Below are 17,306 nucleotides of genomic sequence, written 5' to 3' on the forward strand. Positions count from 1 at the left end.
AAAACAAGAAAAACACACTTATTTCTAAATAATAATATACAATTGAAATATTTTTTTCTCCTTTTTCTCTTCTTTCTATAGAATCCTAAAACTCACTAGCTTCTAGAACTCTCGTCTTCCTAAAACTCACTAGCTTCTAGAACTCTCGTCTTCCTAAAACTCACTAGCTTCTAGAACTATCATCTTCCTAAAACTCACTAGCTTCTAGAACTCTAGTCTTCCTAAAACTCACTAGCTTCTAGAACTCTCGTCTTCCTAAAACTCACTAGCTTCTAGAACTCTGGTCCACTTGGAACGAGCCCAAACAAAACTCATCTCCAATACGGAAAAAGTCAAAATAAATTGTGATCAAATGTACACCCCTTGGTTAATATGTATTGGCAATAATTAACTTAATGGTGAGGCATGGAATAATAAAACGTATATTTTGTCAGGCTGAATGTTTGAAATATGAGGTGATGTGAGACATGCTTCTTCAGTAGTGGAATAAAGACAATTAACGCTTGAATGTTGTGAAGAAATACTGGAGTGATGTAGGATTGTTAATAAAATTGATTACAGACCAAATGATTATACTGCGTCCATGTGTATTTATTTCTTTATTTTAACCTTCATTTAACAGTAACCGAAAGGTTGCTGGATTGAATCGCGAGCTGACAAGGTAAATCTGTCGTTCTGCACCTGAACATGGCAGTTAACCCTCTGTTCCCCGGTAGGCAATAATTGTCAATAAGTCAGTTATGAACAAATTCTGATTTACAATGACGGCCCAACGCTCTAACCACTAGGCTACCTGCAACTAAAGTTGAAATGAAGTTTTTTTCAAGTCACTGAAAAAACGGGGCATAGTCTTCTTTTCAATTACATGTTGCTAGGTGGGATAGCCCGATGTCAAAACACAGTTTAAACGTGTCCAAATCAATAACCAATATGCAGAAACAGTTTGTGATATATTGAAAACCTAAACATAACATGTGCTATATACACAAACATCTGCCACAATAATCATATTACTTGTAATTTTTAAAACAAGCACCTTATAAACTGCACCAGAAACGCTGTTGTTTTGACAAGTAGCAATAAATCACTGATATCGATTAGGGGGGAAATCAGGTTGTACGTGCTGTTGAAACTAACACAACTAAAAAAACACATGGAAATGGGAGATATATTTTACCTCACTGGTTAGAGGACAACCTGCAGAAGAAAGTCAGCTACATTTTGGAGTGATGCATTTAAATGTAGGGATCGCTAAACAAAGGAACTTATTTGTCATCACTCATCGATATCATGTTGAAATCAATTATGCAAGAGGAGGGACATGAGGTTGCACATCCTGTTAAAACGAACAGCTGAAAAACCACATGGAATCTGGGAGTAATGTGTACATCCCTGGTCAGAGGACAACTTGTAGAAAGCTGCTAGCTACATTTTGAAGTGTTGCATTTTGATTCAAGTGGGTCACCAACATGGTAAGTGTAACACAGCTCTTTTTTTGTTAGTCACTTTTTGTTAAATCTCATAAATAGTAACTCTTCCATTTCAGAGCCTGGATTTTCCCCCTGAGGCTAATATCCATATCATGCTGAAATCAATAGAACAGGGGACAAACGATTAGGGTTCTACATTGTGACATCATTAAAATACTCCTACTACAATGTTAAAACATTCTACATTGTGACATTAATTCATTGATATCATGAAACATCTCCATCAATTCCTTCATGTATTTTCTGATGTTTAATCAGAGAACGTTTTTGAGAGTATCTCTTCCCACATTGATTGCAGCTATAAGGTTTCTCTCCTGTGTGTGTTCTTTGGTGTCTGGTCCACATGCTAAAGTAAGTAAAACTCTTCCCACATTGAGCACAGCTATAAGGTTTCTCTACCGTGTGTGTTTTCTGGTGGTATATCAGGCTGCTTAGCAGAGTAAAACTCTTCCCACATTGATTACAGCCAAAAGGTTTCTCTCCTGTGTGTGTTCTCTGGTGTGCTGTCAGGCCGCCAGGTGAAGCAAAACTCTTCCCACATTCATCACAGCTACATGGTTTCTTTCCTGTGTGTGTTCTCTGGTGTGATATCAGAGCGATTAAAATAGGAAAACTCCTCCCACATTGATCACAACTGTAAGTTCTCTCTCTTGTGTGTGTTCTCTGGTGTATAATAACATAACTAGATTTATAAAAACTCTTCCCACATTGATCACAGCTATAAGGTTTCTCTCCTGTGTGTGTTCTCTGGTGTGATATCAGGCTGGTTGACAGAGGAAAACTCTTCCCACAGTCAGAGCAGAAGTAAGGTTTCTCTTTTGTGTGATTTCTCAGGTGTATTTTGAGTTCTGATGAAGATTTAAAAAATTTCCCACAATCAGAGCAGCAGTGAGAATTATCACTTGTGTGAATTCTCCGGTGTGATATAATGCCTGATGAGGTGCATCTTTTCCCACAGTCAAAGCAGCGGTGAGATCTTTTCCCTGTGGTTCTCCGCTGGCGTTTCTTGAGGTGTTCTGATGTGGAGAGACTCTTCTCTGCCTTGTCAGCATCATGAGGTTGTTGAGGCTCCCCAGAGGATCCACGATAGTCCCGTCTCTCTCCTGTGTGAACAACAAAGTCAAACAGATGGTTAATGGCCCACAACAGCGAAAATCCACTGTAAAAGGTGATGCCAACAGCCATGATGTTGTACAACAAAAACAAATGTTTCTTCACCTCAAACAGCAACTGCACCTCAGTGACGCTCAAGGTCCTAAACGATATCTTAACCGCCATCGATAAGAAACAATACTGTGCAGCCGTATTCATTGACCTGGCCAAGGCTTTCGACTCTGTCAGTTACCACATTCTTATTGGCAGACTGAACAGCATTGGTTTCTCAAATGATTGCCTCGCCTGGTTCAACAACTACTTCTCTGATAGAGTTCAGTGTGTCAAATCGGAGGGCCTGTTGTCCGGACCTCTGGCAGTTTCTATGGGGGTGCCACAGGTTTCAATTCTTGGGCCGACTCTCTTCTCTGTATACATCAATGATGTTGCTCTTGCTGCTGGTGAGTCTCTGATCCACCTCTACGCAGACGACACCATTCTGTATATTTCTGGCCCTTCTTTGGACACTTTGTTAACAACCCTCCAGACAAGCTTCAATGCCATACAACTCTCCTTCCGTGGCCACCAACTGCTCTTAAATACAAGTAAAACTAAATGCATGGTCTTCAAACGATCGCTGCCTGCACCTGCCCGCCCGTCCAGCATCACTACTCTGGACGGTTCTGACTTAGAATATGTGGACAACTACAAATACCTAGGTGTCTGGTTAGACTGTAAACTCTCCTTCCAGACTCATATTAAGCATCTCCAATCCAAAGTTAAATCTAGAATTGGCTTCCTATTTCGCAACATAGCATCCTTCACCCATGCTGCCAAACATACCCTGATAAAACTGACCATCCTACTGATCCTTGACTTTGGTGATGTCATTTACAAAATAGCCTCCAATACCCTACTCAATAAATTGGATGCAGTCTGTCACAGTGCCATCCGATTTGTCACCAAAGCCCCATATACTACCCACCACTGCGACCTGTACGCTCTCGTTGGCTGGCCCTCGCTTCATACTCGTCGCCAAACCCACTGGCTCCAGGTCATCTACAAGACCCTGCTAGGTAAAGTCCCCCCTTATCTCAGCTCACTGGTCACCATAGCAGCACCCACCTGTAGCACGCGCTCCAGCAGGTATATCTCTGGTCACCCCCAAAGCCAATTCCCCCTTCGGCCGCCTCTTCTTTCAGTTCTCTGCTGCCAGTGACTGGAACGAACCACAAAAATATCTAAAACTGGAAACACTTATCTCCCTCACTAGCTTTAAGCACCAGCTGTCAGAGCAGCTCACAGATCACTGCACCTGTACATAGCCCATCTATAATTTAGCCCAACTAACTCTTCCCCTACTGTATTTATTTATTTATTTTGCTCCTTTGCACCCCATTATTTCTATTTCTACTTTGCACTTTCTTCCACAGCATATCTACCATTCCAGTGTTTTACTTGCTATATTGTATTTACTTTGCCACCATGGCCTTTTTGCCTTTACCTCCCTTATCTCACCTCATTTGCTCACATTGTATATAGACTTATTTTTCTACTGTATTATTGACTGTATGTTTGTTTTACTCCATGTGTAACTCTGTGTTGTTGTATGTTGTCGAACTGCTTTGCTTTATCTTGGCCAGGTCGCAATTGTAAATGAGAACTTGTTCTCAACTTGCCTACCTGGTTAAATAAAGGTGATTTAAAAAAATAAAATAATAAAAGATCAATGTCCCTGTTTTATTAGATAGTACTCACTGTATTTACTGGTGTTAATCAGATCAATGTCCCTGTTTTATTAGATAGTACTCACTGTATTTACTGGTGTTAATCAGATCAATGTCCCTGTTTTATTAGATAGTACTCACTGTATTTACTGGTGTTAATCAGATCAATGTCCCTGTTTTATTAGATAGTACTCACTGTATTTACTGGTGTTAATCAGATCAATGTCCCTGTTTTATTAGATAGTACTCACTGTATTTACTGGTGTTAATCAGATCAATGTCCCTGTTTTATTAGATAGTACTCACTGTATTTACTGGTGTTAATCAGATCAATGTCCCTGTTTTATAAGATAGTACTCACTGTATTTACTGGTGTTAATCAGATCAATGTCCCTGTTTTATTAGATAGTACTCACTGTATTTACTGGTGTTAATCAGATCAATGTCCCTGTTTTATTAGATAGTACTCACTGTATTTACTGGTGTTAATCAGATCAATGTCCCTGTTTTATTAGATAGTACTCACTGTATTTACTGGTGTTAATCAGATCAATGTCCCTGTTTTATTAGATAGTACTCACTGTTTTTACTGGTGTTAATCAGATCAATGTCCCTGTTTTATTAGATAGTACTCACTGTTTTTACTGGTGTTAATCAGATCAATGTCCCTGTTTTATTAGATAATACTCACTGTATTTACTGGTGTTAATCAGATCAATGTCCCTGTTTTATATGATAGTACTCACTGTATTTACTGGTGTTAATCAGATCAATGTCCCTGTTTTATTAGATAGTACTCACTGTATTTACTGGTGTTAATCAGATCAATGTCCCTGTTTTATTAGATAGTACTCACTGTATTTACTGGTGTTAATCAGATCTCCAGTCTTCTCTTCTTCGTCCTCCTCTAATGTGACAGTAATCTCCCCCTCTTCATCCTTCATTCCAAAAACGTCTTCATCTTCTTTCACTTCATCCTCCACTCCAAAAACTGCATCTTCCTCCTCTTCTTTCACAGTAACATCCTCATCCTCTTTCACTCTGAACGTGTCTTCCTCTTCTTTCACTGTAACGTCTTTCTCTTCTTCTTTCACGGTAACAGCTTCACCCTCTACTTGTTTTTGTATTGTAACATCCTCCCCTTCCTCTTTCACGACAACGTTCAGCCACAGTCCCTCTTTCTCCGTCCAGCAGACCTCTTCTTTAGCAGGAGGAGAGCAGCTTAGTGAGCGCATGGTCGGGGATGTTAGCTAGCTAGGCTAATGCTAACTTAACCAGCCAGATAGTTGACTTACAACGTAAATATTAATTTAAATGGGGTAGCTCGTTGTTTCCACATAAGTATGTTTAAATCAGAGTGGCAAATAAACCACGAAATTGTCTAAAGAACTTGAATTTTCCGACTTTGTCGGCTAGCGAGCTACGGAGGTGGCTGCAGTTGTTGAAGAAGCGTTCCGTCCACTAGATTACACGTCACACTAGAAACATCGCCTGAAAGACACATATCGCCATCTGCTGTCTGGAGGGAGGAAACGCAGTTGAGGAGGGAAAACTATTTTTATTCTTCATTGAATTATAATATTATAAAGCAGTTTAGGGAAACGTTTTTTTTTCCTCTCTATTAAATATGAATATTATATCAACACGTACAAAGAGCAACAAGTGTTGTTTGATTAGTTCAGTTTTTTATGAGAATTTAAAACAAACTCTACATCTACTCCACATCTGTATTTCTGACTCAGTCAAAAAACAAGATATCAAAATAAGCACCTAGTTATTGGTACCCTTGATAAAGATGAGCAAAAATGTATAAAATAAATCAACTTTAACCACTACCAGGATATTTTAGCCCAAAACCTGGTTACCTCTCTGCTAGGAGGCTGAAACTTGGCCATAAGTGGATCTTCCAGCAAAACAAAGAAACTGTAAATTGGGCACAAAATCAAAAATGTTCAATGGCCAACTCAGTCTTCGGACTTGAACTCCATTGAAAACCTGTGGTTTGAATTGAACAGGGCAGTCCACAAGCGCAGACAAAATAAATCAAGGACATGGAGAGATTCTGTATGGAGGATTGGTCTAAGATCCCACCCAATGTGTTCTCTAATCTCATAAAACATTTCAGTGTCATTATCCTCCCAAGGGGAGAGTGCTGGAGTATTGAAAACATGGGTAGCAATAATTCAGACCCCTGCCTTTTGAGAATTACATGTTAAACTAAATCTCTTTCTCTGAGCAATTGTATTAGTATAAAATAATATAATTTCCCTTTTTTTTGGTGTAACAATACATCATGTAGATGTATATAATGAACAGACTAGGTCTATACTGCTCCTACATGGTGTAACAATACATCATGTAGATGTACAGTGGGGGGAAAAAGTATTTGATCCCCTGCTGATTTTGTACATTTGCCCACTTACAACGAAATAATCAGTCTATAATTTTAATAGTAGGTTTATTTGAGCAGTGAGAGACAGAATAACAACAAAAAAAATCCAGAAAAATGCATGTCAAAAATGTTATAAATTGATTTGCATTTTAGTGAGGGAAATAAGTATTTGACCCCCTCTCAATCAGAAAGATTTCTGGCTCCCAGGTGTCTTTTATACAGGTAACGAGCTGAGATTAGGAGCACACTCTTAAAGGGAGTGCTCCTAACTGTAAAGGGATAATTCCAGTACAGTACATGTGTAAAGGGTGTAGAGGGATAATCCCAGTGCAGTACATGTGTAAAAGGATAATTCCAGTACAGTACATGTGTAAAGGGATAATTCCAGTACAGTACATGTGTAAAGGGTGTAGAGGGATAATCCCAGTACAGTACATGTGTAGAGGGTGTAGAGGGATAATCCCAGTGCAGTACATGTGTAAAGGGTGTTGAGGGATAATCCCAGTGCAGTACATGTGTAAAGGGTGTAGAGGGATAATCCCAGTGCAGTACATGTGTAAAGGGTGTTGAGGGATATTTCCAGTACAGTACATGTGTAAAGGGTGTAGAGGGATAATTCCAGTGCAGTACATGTGTAGAGGGATAATCCCAGTGCAGTACATGTGTAAAGGGTGTAAAGGGATTATTCCAGTGCAGTACATGTGTAAAGGGTGTAGAGGGATAATCCCAGTGCAGTACATGTGTAAAGGGTGTAGAGGGATAATCCCAGTGCAGTACATGTGTAAAGGGTGTTGAGGGATAATTCCAGTGCACTGGTTATTGACTGGAGACTTAAAATGCTGAAAACAGGTCCCTAGTGGAATGACAACAACATGGCTGCTTGTTAAAGAAGAGATGGAGAGAGAGACAGAGATAACCATATACATTGCACATGGACCGTAAGAAATCCTGAATGTATTGAAATGCCTGGGCTCGCAGGGGATGTGTTAATTCATAACCCATCATTTATACCTGTTAATTCATAACCCATCATTTATACCTGTTAATTCATAACCCATCATTTATAACCCATCATTTATACCTGTTAATTCATAACCCATATTTTATACCTGTTAATTCATATCCCATCATTTATACCTGTTAGTTCATAACCCATCATTTATACCTGTTAGTTCATAACCCATCATTTATACCTGTTAATTCATAACCCATCATTTATACCTGTTAATTCATAACCCATCATTTATACCTGTTAATTCATAACCCATCATTTATACCTGTTAATTCATAACCCATCATTTATACCTGTTAGTTCATAACCCATCATTTATACCTGTTAATTCATAACCCATCATTTATACCTGTTAGTTCATAACCCATCATTTATACCTGTTAGTTCATAACCCATCATTTATACCTGTTAATTCATAACCCATCATTTATACCTGTTAGTTCATAACCCATCATTTATACCTGTTAATTCATAACCCATCATTTATACCTGTTAGTTCATAACCCATCATTTATACCTGTTAATTCATAACCCATCATTTATACCTGTTAATTCATAACCCATCATTTATACCTGTTAGTTCATAACCCATCATTTATACCTGTTAATTCATAACCCATCATTTATACCTGTTAATTCATAACCCATCATTTATACCTGTTAATTCATAACCCATCATTTATACCTGTTAATTCATTACCCATCATTTATACCTGTTAGTTCATAACCCATCATTTATACCTGTTAGTTCATAACCCATCATTTATACCTTTTGCTTGAAAGGGGTGGTTCAGGCAGGCTGGCCCGCTCCCTAACCATACTTCTTACTTGACAGGAACTAATGGGGATCCATAATAAACCCCAGGAAGAGTAGCTGCTGCCTTGACAGGAAATAATGGGGATCCATAATAAACCCCAGGAAGAGTAGCTGCTGCCTTGACAGGAAATAATGGGGATCCATAATAAACCCCAGGAAGAGTAGCTGCTGCCTTGGCAGGAACTAATGGGGATCCATAATAAACCCCAGGAAGAGTATCTGCTGCCTTGGCAGGAACTAATGGGGATCCATAATAAACCCCAGGAAGAGTAGCTGCTGCCTTGACAGGAATTAACGGGGATCCATAATAAACCCCAGGAAGAGTAGCTGCTGCCTTGGCAGGAACTAATGGGGATCCATAATAAACCCCAGGAAGAGTAGCTGCTGCCTTGACAGTAACTAATGGAGATCCTTAATAAAAACCCAGGAAGAGTAGCTGCTGCCTTGGCAGGAACTAATGGTGATCCATAATCAATACAAATACTTGTATCAATATATTTGTGTCTCTTTACTCTCGGATTCTAAAATGCTAATTAGCATCAAAGTAGACGACATGCAAGACTACAAATCCCTGCAAGCTCCTGCATGTCATCTCTAGCCAACACCTTTCACAGAACAGGTCACTGAATTGTCCATTGAAATACATTTTGACAATTTAATCATTGATACATTAAGGCCTGATTGGTGGAGTGCTGCAGAGACGGTTGTCCTTCTGGAAGGTTCTCCCATCTCCACAGAGGAACTCTGGAGCTCTGTCAGAGTGAACATCGGGTTCTTGTTCACCTCCCTGACCAAGGCCCTTCTCCCACGATTTCTCAGTTTGGCCAGGCGGCCAGCTCTAGGAAGAGTCTTGGTGGTTCCAAACTTCTTCCATTTAAGAATGATGGAGGCAACTGTGTTCTTGGGGACCTTCAATGCTGCAGACATTTTTTGGTACCCTTCCCCAGATCTGTGCCTCGACACAATCCTGTCTCAGAGCTCTATGGACAATTCCTTTGACCTCATGGCTCGGTTTTTGTTCTGACATGCACTGTAAACTGTGGGATCTTATATAGACAGTTGTGTGCCTTTCCTAATCATGTCTAATCAATTGAATTTAACACAAGTGGACTCCAATCAAGTTGTAGAAACATTTCAAGGAAGATCAATTGAATCAGGATGCATCTGAGCTCAATTTCGAGTCTCATAGCAAAGGGTCTGAATACTTAAGTAAATACATTTGGAAAAATGTTTTTAAAAAATGATTTTGTTTTCTCATTATGGGGTATTGATTATTCAATTATAAAATTATTCAACTTTAGAATAAGGCTGTAATGTAACTAAATGTTTAAAAAGTGAAGGGGTCTGAATACTTAATGAATGCAGTTTTGTACACAGTCATGTGATACGTGGTATAGAAGAGTCCAATCATAGGAGAGTACATGGGAGGCACTATACTGTGTGTCTGCAGGTGTCTATCTGGTCAAAACCACTGTTACAGGTGCCCCTCCACCCTCTGGTGGGATGGATCATGTCTACAGAGAAACCTAGATTCAAATACTTAGATGTGTGTGTATTGGGTATATGTCGTGAAATTGTTAGATATTACTTGTTAGATATTACTGCACTGTCGGAGCTAGAAACACAAGCATTTCACTACACCTGCAATAACATCTGCTAAACATGTGTATGTGACCAATAAATTGTGATTTGATTTGAAATAAACGTCCTATTTATCAAAGATGCTTTTGGCTGGGGTCAAAATGACTCCAAAGGATTTGAATTTGTTAAAAGTCCATATTGATACAGAAACACTAAACCATGATTTAGATTTATTAAGAACAAGTTGATTGACAAAGTCATGAAAAATTGGTAGAATTGAATAAACCACATTTTGGCTATGATCAAAGATATGCCTCTGGGGTCAAAATGATCCATGTCAGAAGTATGGTTCAATGCAAATATGTAGTGGGTGTAAAGTTTGTTTTAAATTCTCACTCATTAAAAACGAATCAATCAACACATGCTTCTCTTTGAACGACTTAATATAATATTAAACTTTTATGAAATAAATGAAAAATAAACGTTTGGTTCCTCAACTGCGTTGCCCAGTCCAGTCAGCAGATGGCGATGTGCGTCTTTTAGGTTCAGGCGATGCTGCCAGTGTGACGTATAATCTAGTGGACGGGACGCTCCTTCAACAACAACAGCTAGTCAGACACCTCGGTAGCTTTCTAGCAAACATAGCTACAACATTCACGCTCTTTACACTGTTTTGGTGTATATTAGTCGCTGTGTATTAAACACACTTCTGTCGTATGTACTTGTTGGCCCATTTAATGATATATTTACGTTGTTTGTCAGCTAGCTGGTTTGCTAAGTTAGCTTAGAACTAGGCTAGTCGCTAATGCTAGCTAGCTAACATCCCCGACCATGAGTTCACTAAGCTTCTCTCCTCCTGTTAAAGAAGAGGAGGTCTGCTGGATGGAGAAAGAAACTCTAGTGAAAGAGGAGGAGGAAGAGAAAGATGTTACAATACAAAAACAAGTAGAGGGTGAAGCTGTTACAGTGAAAGAAGAGAAAGACGTTTCAGTGAAAGAAGAGGACGACTCTTTTAGAGTGAAAGAGGAGGAGGATGTTACATTAAAAGAAGAGGCGGAAGAGAAAGAGGAGGATGCAGTTTTTGGAGTGAAAGAGGAGGAGGGGGAAATGACTGTCACATTGGAGGAAGAAGAGGAGGTTGGAGATCTGTTTAACACCAGTAAGTACCGTCTCTGCAGTCGTTGAACCAATATGCAGTAAAGGGGTTCTACACTTTAATGTTGTTCTGTAGGAATGGCTGAAGCTACACTGTAACGTGTAGAACATCAAGAGTGGACCATCAACAAAACGTTAACAATTGATCAAATGCATCCAATGACAATGCCTGAAATACTGTAGTCCTCAATATCTCCTATTAGATTAGCCCAATATGTTCTCTTAAAGGGGCAATCAGCAGTTGTTACATCCATTTTGGGACTTATACATTAATGATATGTACCCATCTGTTTCTTGAAGAAATCACTTATAAATGCCTCATGAGCTTAGTTCAACTGTCGTACCCCATCAGAACCCAAAATATAAGCTTTTATTTACTCCAATGTTTGTCAGTAAATATAAACAAACACTGTATATCCTCAAAACATGGTTAAAACTAGAATGTTGATATCATGGATGGTTACATTTCTCCAGCTCCATCCCTCAGCTTGTTACCGAAACGGGCAGGGAGTTCGCTTTGTTATTGTTTCTACTGCTGATTGCTGCCCCCGTTACTCCTCAAGGTCCAAGGACTGTATGTTATTTTCAGAGGTAGACTGGCTCTGTTCAGGTAAAATAGTCAAATAATCCATCTAAATGTGAATCGATTCTCAATTGCGATACGTTTCTAGAAACATAAATCGCTGTACTTTCATATCAATTCAGAATAATTTCACACAATACTTAAATATCACATCAAAATTATTTGAAATAATACTTTCATATCACATCAATTATTTCAAATACTTTCACATCAAAATTATTTCAAATAATACTTTCATATCACATCAAAATTATTTAAAATACTTTCACATCAAAATAATTTCACACAATACTTTCATATCACATCAAAATAGGTAACCAGTCACGATGCCCCAAACATTGAATGCAAGTCAATTTATAACATTTTTGACATGTGTTTTTCTGGATTTTTTTGTTATTCTGTCTCTCACTGTTCAAATAAACCTACCATTAAAATTATAGACTGATCATTTCTTTGTCAGTGGGCAAATGTACAAAATCAGCAGGGGATCAAATACTTTTTTCCCTCACTGTAACTCCCAATCACGGCCAGTTGTGACACAGCCTGGACTCGAACCAGGGTGTCTGTAGTGACGCCTCAAGCACTGAGATACAGTATTTTAGACCGCTGCACCACTCAGGGGCCCCAACATCATGTTCTAGTGCTGTCCCCAACTAAAATACATCTTGGTCAACCAAGAGTCATCTGTTCTTTCTACCAATCGATTGGTTGAAATGTTATGTATATTTTTCCATATATAGACACAACCCATGTGTTTTAATAAAATCAACTATATGTACTGAACTGGTCTGATGCTTTAAGCACACTGTTTGACCAAATAATTAAGACACACAAATGACTCGAGGGATGACTCGAACCTTTTCCATTTCGAGTGGCAATTTATCTGACCATTTCTACTGATCTGGTGCCAGTTAGGATTTTCATATGCACATTTTCATGGAAGATTTTAAAATCATTGTCTGTGATTAATCTACATTCTATCTAAATCTAAAAGAAAATTATACAAATCTAAAAGTAACTTTTATTGCCAACTATGTAAAAATAACCTACATAAAGCCAACAAATAAAAACATTGCAGCCTGCAGGTAGAAAATATCCTATAAATCACATTTGCTGCACATGGCCTGTCTACAACGAACTTAAAACATATCAACTATCAACTGGGTCCTCCTAAACTTGTGATAGCAAGCCTGCAACATTGTATAAAATATTCTGGGCCTTATTCCCTGCCAGTGAGTTCTGGACAGACACAGCTGTAGGCTATTTGTGCAAAGGATAAGAAGTAATCAGGTCTTTTATGACATTTCCACTGGATCAGAGCATTACATTTTTCCCTTTTATGCTGAGTGTTTATCGAAAGGGTGAGAGCTGGAAATATATTTTTTAAATACTTTGAGGAACTATTCTCATTTGCAATTGATTTTGATTAGACTTTGTTTACTTGCTTTTTGATGTGAAGAAAATAATACTTTGAGAAGCTCCACAACTCATTAGTGGTGGTGCATTAAGACAATCAGAAATACTATCAGACATCCCCAAATGGGCACATTTATAGACCTACATTTGCACACAGGCAAGGTAGACTAGTCCTACTTCTATATGTGTAACCAGGTAGACTAGTCCTACTTCTATATGTGTAACCAGGTAGACTAGTCCTACTTCTATATGTGTAACCAGGTAGACTAGTCCTACTTCTATATGGGTAACCAGGTAGACTAGTCCTACTTCTATATGTGTAACCAGGTAGACTAGTCCTACTTCTATATGGGTAACCAGGTAGACTAGTCCTACTTCTATATGGGTAACCAGGTAGACTAGTCCTACTTCTATATGGGTAATTAGGTAGACTAGTCCTACTTCTATATGGGTAACCAGGTAGACTAGTCCTACTTCTATATGTGTAACCAGGTAGACTAGTCCTACTTCTATATGCGTAACCAGGTAGACTAGTCCTACTTCTATATGGGTAACCAGGTAGACTAGTCCTACTTCTATATGTGTAACCAGGTAGACTAGTCCTACTTCTATATGGGTAACCAGGTAGACTAGTCCTACTTCTATATGTGTAACCAGGTAGACTAGTCCTACTTCTATATGTGTAACCAGGTAGACTAGTCCTACTTCTATATGTGTAACCAGGTAGACTAGTCCTACTTCTATATGTGTAACCAGGTAGACTAGTCCTACTTCTATATGGGTAACCAGGTAGACTAGTCCTACTTCTATATGTGTAACCAGGTAGACTAGTCCTACTTCTATATGTGTAACCAGGTAGACTAGTCCTACTTCTATATGTGTAACCAGGTAGACTAGTCCTACTTCTATATGGGTAACCAGGTAGACTAGTCCTACTTCTATATGTGTAACCAGGTAGACTAGTCCTACTTCTATATGGGTAATTAGGTAGACTAGTCCTACTTCTATATGTGTAACCAGGTAGACTAGTCCTACTTCTATATGTGTAACCAGGTAGACTAGTCCTACTTCTATATGGGTAACCAGGTAGACTAGTCCTACTTCTATATGTGTAACCAGGTAGACTAGTCCTACTTCTATATGTGTAACCAGGTAGACTAGTCCTACTTCTATATGTGTAACCAGGTAGACTAGTCCTACTTCTATATGTGTAATTAGGTAGACTAGTCCTACTTCTATATGGGTAACCAGGTAGACTAGTCCTACTTCTATATGTGTAATTAGGTAGACTAGTCCTACTTCTATATGTGTAACCAGGTAGACTAGTCCTACTTCTATATGTGTAACCAGGTAGACTAGTCCTACTTCTATATGGGTAACCAGGTAGACTAGTCCTACTTCTATATGTGTAACCAGGTAGACTAGTCCTACTTCTATATGTGTAACCAGGTAGACTAGTCCTACTTCTATATGTGTAACCAGGTAGACTAGTCCTACTTCTATATGTGTAATTAGGTAGACTAGTCCTACTTCTATATGGGTAACCAGGTAGACTAGTCCTACTTCTATATGTGTAATTAGGTAGACTAGTCCTACTTCTATATGTGTAACCAGGTAGACTAGTCCTACTTCTATATGTGTAACCAGGTAGACTAGTCCTACTTCTATATGTGTAACCAGGTAGACTAGTCCTACTTCTATATGGGTAACCAGGTAGACTAGTCCTACTTCTATGTGTGTAACCAGGTAGACTAGTCCTACTTCTATATGTGTAACCAGGTAGACTAGTCCTACTTCTATATGTGTAATTAGGTAGACTAGTCCTACTTCTATATGGGTAACCAGGTAGACTAGTCCTACTTCTATATGTGTAACCAGGTAGACTAGTCCTACTTCTATATGGGTAACCAGGTAGACTAGTCCTACTTCTATATGTGTAACCAGGTAGACTAGTCCTACTTCTATATGGGTAACCAGGTAGACTAGTCCTACTTCTATATGGGTAACCAGGTAGACTAGTCCTACTTCTATATGTGTAACCAGGTAGACTAGTCCTACTTCTATATGTGTAACCAGGTAGACTAGTCCTACTTCTATATGTGTAACCAGGTAGACTAGTCCTACTTCTATATGGGTAACCAGGTAGACTAGTCCTACTTCTATATGCGTAACCAGGTAGACTAGTCCTACTTCTATATGTGTAACCAGGTAGACTAGTCCTACTTCTATATGGGTAACCAGGTAGACTAGTCCTACTTCTATATGGGTAACCAGGTAGACTAGTCCTACTTCTATATGTGTAATTAGGTAGACTAGTCCTACTTCTATATGTGTAATTAGGTAGACTAGTCCTACTTCTATATGTGTAACCAGGTAGACTAGTCCTACTTCTATATGTGTAACCAGGTAGACTAGTCCTACTTCTATATGTGTAACCAGGTAGACTAGTCCTACTTCTATATGGGTAACCAGGTAGACTAGTCCTACTTCTATATGTGTAACCAGGTAGACTAGTCCTACTTCTATATGTGTAACCAGGTAGACTAGTCCTACTTCTATATGCGTAATTAGGTGTGCGTCCTTACTCAACATTGACAGGAGTGTTTCAAACAAAAGACAATGAATAAATTGACAGAACTGACGCATCTTGCGGGGTCAGGTCTGGGTGGTCTGCCAGGGGCCGTTTCATTTAGTATCCGTTTGGGTCAGTTGGGGAATGATTGTATTTCCCCATAGTATGTTGTACCGAAGTTGACCAACTGAAAGGGAGTGTAACTTTATGACTATAATTACTGTTCCCTGAAGGAGGGAAATGAGGTACAACACCTGTTTGGCCCCACCCCTTCCTGGGTCGGGGAAGAGCGATATTAAATTGAATATGACCTAAGGCTCGTATTTCTGTGTTTATTATATTATAATTAAGTCTATGATTTGATCTTTGATAGAGCAGTCTGACTGAGTGGTGGTAGGCAGCAGCAGGCTCGTAAGCATTCATTCAAACAGCACTTTACTGCGTTTGCCAGCAGCTCTTAGCAATGCTTGAAGCACAGCGCTGTTTATGGCATCAAGCCTATCAACTCCTGAGATTAGGCTGGCAATACTAAAGTGCCTATAAGAACATCCAATAGTCAAAGGTATATGAAATACAAATCGTATGGAGAGAAATAGTCCTATAATTCCTATAATAACTGCAACCTAAAACTTCTTACCTGGGAATATTGAAGACTCATGTTAAAAGGAACCACCAGTTTTCATATGTTCTCATGTTCTGAGCAAGGAACTTAAACGTTAGCTTTCTTACATGGCACATATTGCACTTTTACTTTCTTCTCCAACACTTTGTTTTTGCATTATTTAAACCAAATTGAACATGTTTCATTATTTATTTAAACCAAATTGAACATGTTTCATTATTTATTTGAGACTAAATTTATTTTATTTATGTATTATATTAAGTTAAAATAAAAGTGTTCATTCAGTATTGTTGTAATTGTCATTATTACAAATAAATAAAATATTACAAATATATATATAAAATCGTCTGATTTATCGGTATCGGCTTTTTTTGGTACTCCAATAATCAGTATCGGCGGTGAAAAAGCATAGTCGGTCGACCTCTACTATGTTACTGCTTGTTAAAAACCCTCATTGTCAGGCTGATGGAAAAGCTAGCCAAGGAGCATTTTACTGGTTGAAGTGTTTTTTAAGTGTAAAGCAGTTGATTTTAGACAATAACACAAACATATTAAGCAGGAGATTCAAACGAGCCCTACAATTATAATCCAAAGTAATGTGAAATGCACTTATAATCAACCTGTAAATGGAGGCTATTTTTACTGTCAGCCTATGAGAACTCCCCTGAGTTTTCCCCCACAGTGGTGAATTAGTGAATAGACACAGAGCTTAATGTCAGTTTCCTTGAGTAGCACTCCTGATCTTGTGCTGTAATATTCAGAATACATTGTGAAAAACTAAAATCTTTGCTCACCATTTCAGATATACTACGTCCATAACTAGTGGTTTCCTCATTAGCAGATATAC

The 17,306-nt window shown here is 38.6% G+C and overlaps 1 protein-coding gene across 1 annotated transcript; it reads right to left on the reverse strand.

The window, feature by feature from the left end:
* Nucleotides 1-586: 586 nt before the first annotated feature.
* Nucleotides 587-15,911, reverse strand: LOC123733395 (uncharacterized). Its single transcript, XM_082972223.1, has 2 exons — nucleotides 15,908-15,911; nucleotides 587-2,593 (listed from the first exon to the last, which is right to left on the reverse strand). The coding sequence occupies exons 1-2, from the start codon at nucleotides 15,909-15,911 to the stop codon at nucleotides 1,698-1,700; spliced, it is 900 nt and encodes a 299-aa protein (XP_082828349.1). The 3' UTR covers nucleotides 587-1,697.
* Nucleotides 15,912-17,306: the final 1,395 nt, after the last annotated feature.

Source organism: Salmo salar, unplaced genomic scaffold, assembly GCF_965601325.2.
Source record: "Salmo salar unplaced genomic scaffold, fSalSal1 ptg000615l, whole genome shotgun sequence".
Taxonomy (NCBI): domain Eukaryota; kingdom Metazoa; phylum Chordata; class Actinopteri; order Salmoniformes; family Salmonidae; genus Salmo; species Salmo salar.